Source organism: Colobus angolensis, unplaced genomic scaffold, assembly GCF_000951035.1.
Source record: "Colobus angolensis palliatus isolate OR3802 unplaced genomic scaffold, Cang.pa_1.0 Scaffold39, whole genome shotgun sequence".
NCBI lineage: Eukaryota > Metazoa > Chordata > Mammalia > Primates > Cercopithecidae > Colobus > Colobus angolensis.
This window is the reverse complement of record NW_012117265.1, coordinates 1,318,290-1,321,795: the sequence shown is the minus strand read 5'-3', so window position 1 is coordinate 1,321,795 and position 3,506 is coordinate 1,318,290. Positions and strand designations below refer to the sequence as shown.

Genomic DNA, 3,506 nt, shown 5'->3' with positions numbered 1-3,506 from the left:
AAAAGCCTTCATTTGTTGCACTTACCTTCAAATACATGAAAGAATTCACACGGGGGAGAGACCCTATAAATGTAAACAATGTGGAAAAGCCTTCAGGTCTTCCAATTACATTCGAGTACATGAAAAGACTCACACTGGAGAAAAGCCCTATGAATGTAAGCAGTGTGGAAAAGCACTTTCTCATCTGAAAAGCTTTCAGAGACACATGATAATGCACACTGGAGATGGACCTCATAAATGTAAGATATGTGGGAAAAGCTTTGATTCTCCCAGTTCATTTCGAAGACATGAAAGAATTCACACTGGGGAGAGACCCTATAAGTGTAAACTATGTGGGAAAGGCTTCAGGTCTTCCAGTTACATTCAACTACATGAAAGGACTCACACTGGAGAGAAACCCTATGGTTGTCAGCAATGTGGGAAAGCATTATCTGATCTCTCAAGCTTTCGAAGACACATGATAACACATACTGGAAATGGACCTCATAAATGTAAGATATGTGGGAAAGGCTTTGATTATCCCAGTTCAGTGCAAAGACATGAAAGAACTCACACTGGAGAGAAACCCTATGAATGCAAGGAATGTGGGAAGGCCTTCAGTCATTCAAGTTACTTACGGATACATGAAAGGGTTCATACTGGAGAGAAGCCGTATAAATGTAAGGAATGTGGGAAACCATTCCATTGTCCCAGTGCATTTCATAAACATGAAAGGACCCACAGTGTAGAGAAACCCTATAAGTGTAAAGAAGAAGGGGAAACATTTCATTGTATCAGTTCCTTTCATAAGCATGAAGGGACCCACTAGAGAAAACCCCTGTGAGTGTTGAACATGTGGGAAAGCCTTAAGTACTTTCAGCTTCTTACAAATACACAAAAGGACTCACACTGAAAAAAGTTGTATGATTGTAAAAATGTACTAAAACCTTCCATTTTTTTCAGTACCTTTTGAAAACATGACCAAACTCATGCTTCAAAAAATATATATATAATGAATATGAGGAATATGAAAAAGACTTTCTTTCACTAGCAAACTTTCAAAGGTGGATGACATACTAGCAGTGGACCTTACTACTGTAAGGAATGTAGAAATGCATTTACTAGTCCTAATTCATTTCAGTTACATGAAAGATTTCAAATTGCAGAGAACCACTATGAATGTAAACCATGTGGTAAAACATTTAGTAGCTTCAGTTTCTTTTGAATACAGTCCTCCTTAGTTTCTGAGGTGAATTGATTCCAACACCCTTGGGAATACCTATATTCAGAGATATTCAAGTCCCTGATTTTAAACAGCATGTTTGCATGTAACCTAGGCACATTCTTCTGTATATTTTAAATCATTTCTAGATTACTTATAATACACAATGCATTGTAAATTCTATATAAGTTGCTTTTGTATTGTTTAGGGAATCATGACAAGAAACAAGTCTACATGTTCAGTACAAACACAGCTGTCATTGTCCTAAGTACATGTACATGTCAGCAACAATGTCAGGATCTGTGGAGTTTGCAAGTATAAGATCTTTAAGTGTTGAAGGTTCCATCTCTATAAGTGCAGCTGCTTTAGCTACAAATATTATAGGAAGCTGTTCCTTCTTTTTCTTTACATCACCAAACTTTCCAGTGGTTATAGGCATTTTGTTATCCTTCAAGTGACCTGGACCCTTTGCTGTATTATAGGATTGTACCTGAAGATCACATTCTTTAACAATTGTACCTACTGAATCTATAAAACGACTAGAAGAAAACATTTTGAAAATACTTCAGGACATTGGTTTAGGCAAAGATTTTATGGCTAATACCTCAAAGCACAGACGACAAAGACAAAAATAGACAAATGAGACTATATTATACTAGAAAGTAGCTGTGCAAAGTAAAGGGAACAATGAGTGCAGAGAAAACCTGATGATTATGAGAAAATATTTGCAAACTATGTGACAAGAGACTAATATCCAAATATACAAGGAACTCAAACATCTCAACAGCAAAAAATATAAATAATCCCATTAAAAGTGGGAAAAGGACATGAACAGACAGTTCTCAAAAGAAGACATGCAAATGGCCAAAAAGTATATGGAAATATGTGCAACATCACTAATGGTTAGGAAAATGCAAATTGAAACCACAATGAGATACTCTACTTAGAACTGTTTTTACTAAAAAAGATAAAAAACAACAAATGCTGATGAGGATGTGGAGAAAAGAAAACTTTCACTCTTGGTCAAAGTGTAAGTTAGTACAACCACTATGGAAAGCAGTATGTAGATTTCTCAAAAACCTAAAAATAGAACCACCATATGATCCAGCAAACCAGTATATCCACAGGAAAAGCAATCAATATATCAAAGAGATACTTACACTTGCATATTTATCATAGCACTATTCACAATAACAAAGATATGGAATCAATCTAAGCATCCATCAGTGGACACATGGATAAAGAAAATGTGGTTTATGTACACAGTGGAATACTATTTGGCCATAAAAAAAGAATAAAATGCCATTGCTAACAACATGGATGGAGCTTGAGGTCATTATGGTAAGTGAAATAAGCCAGGCACAGAAAGACAAATACCACATGTTCTCATTTATATATGGGAGGTGAAAAACTTGATCTCATGGAGATAGGGAGTAGAATAGCAGGTATCAGAAGCTGAGAAGGGGAAATGAAGAGAAGTTGGTGAATACGTACAAATTTCCATTTACATCAAAGGAATAAGTTCAAAAGCAGACTAGAGTGAACTATAGTTAGCAATAATATATTGCATTGCATATGTCAAAGTAGTTGGAAGAGAGGACTTGAAATGTTACCAGCACATAGAAATGATAAATACTCAAGAGATCATGGATACCCCAAATACCCTGACTTGACCATTACACAGTCTATGCATGCAACAAATACTCACGTGTACCTTATATATATGTAAAATATGTATCAATAAAAGAAAATATATAAAATAGTTTTAAAATAACACTATTGTTAGGTGCGTGTGGGCTGAGAAACAGCCTGAGGTATAAACTTAAGTTCTTCTCGGGTCTTTTCTTAGTTGCACCTGTCCCTGGGCATGTGTGGTAACTTTCTGATTTTCTGTGTATGGTTATTTTTGCACAACCTAATTTTCAGTGGTTCTCAAAAGGAGAGGAATAAAAACATTATGGGAAAAATAAAAGGCACCAGCCTGGAAGTCACTTCAGATGGAGGGCAAGGGCCTTTGGAAAATGAAGAGAGATGCAGCAGCAACAATCACCATCCACTTCTTTGTCTGTAACTCTGATCAGAAGCAGCAATTATCAAGCAGTGCACAGATCCCCAGTATTTGGAAGACAGGTCCTTTTTGTCCACCTTGGCCTCCCCAGAACTGCATGCAAACTGCTGTTAGAACTTATGCGTAGCTACCTGTCATGGAGCTGAGGAGGGGGAATGAGTCAGGGCTGCTGACTCAAGAGTTGAAATTGACCAAAATTAACCAAATTTTATTAGCCAATTTCCCTGGAAGCTGCAA

General features: G+C 36.7%; 1 protein-coding gene across 1 annotated transcript in view; it reads left to right on the top strand.

The window, feature by feature from the left end:
* ZNF441 (zinc finger protein 441) overlaps nt 1-2,975 on the top strand; it is a 26,874-nt gene extending 23,899 nt beyond the window's left edge. The window contains exon 5 of the mRNA XM_011954767.1: nt 36-2,975. Coding sequence (XP_011810157.1) covers nt 36-808 — 773 coding nt within the window. The 3' untranslated portion in view covers nt 809-2,975. The remainder of the gene's footprint in view (nt 1-35) is intronic.
* The last annotated feature ends 531 nt before the right edge of the window (nt 2,976-3,506 follow it).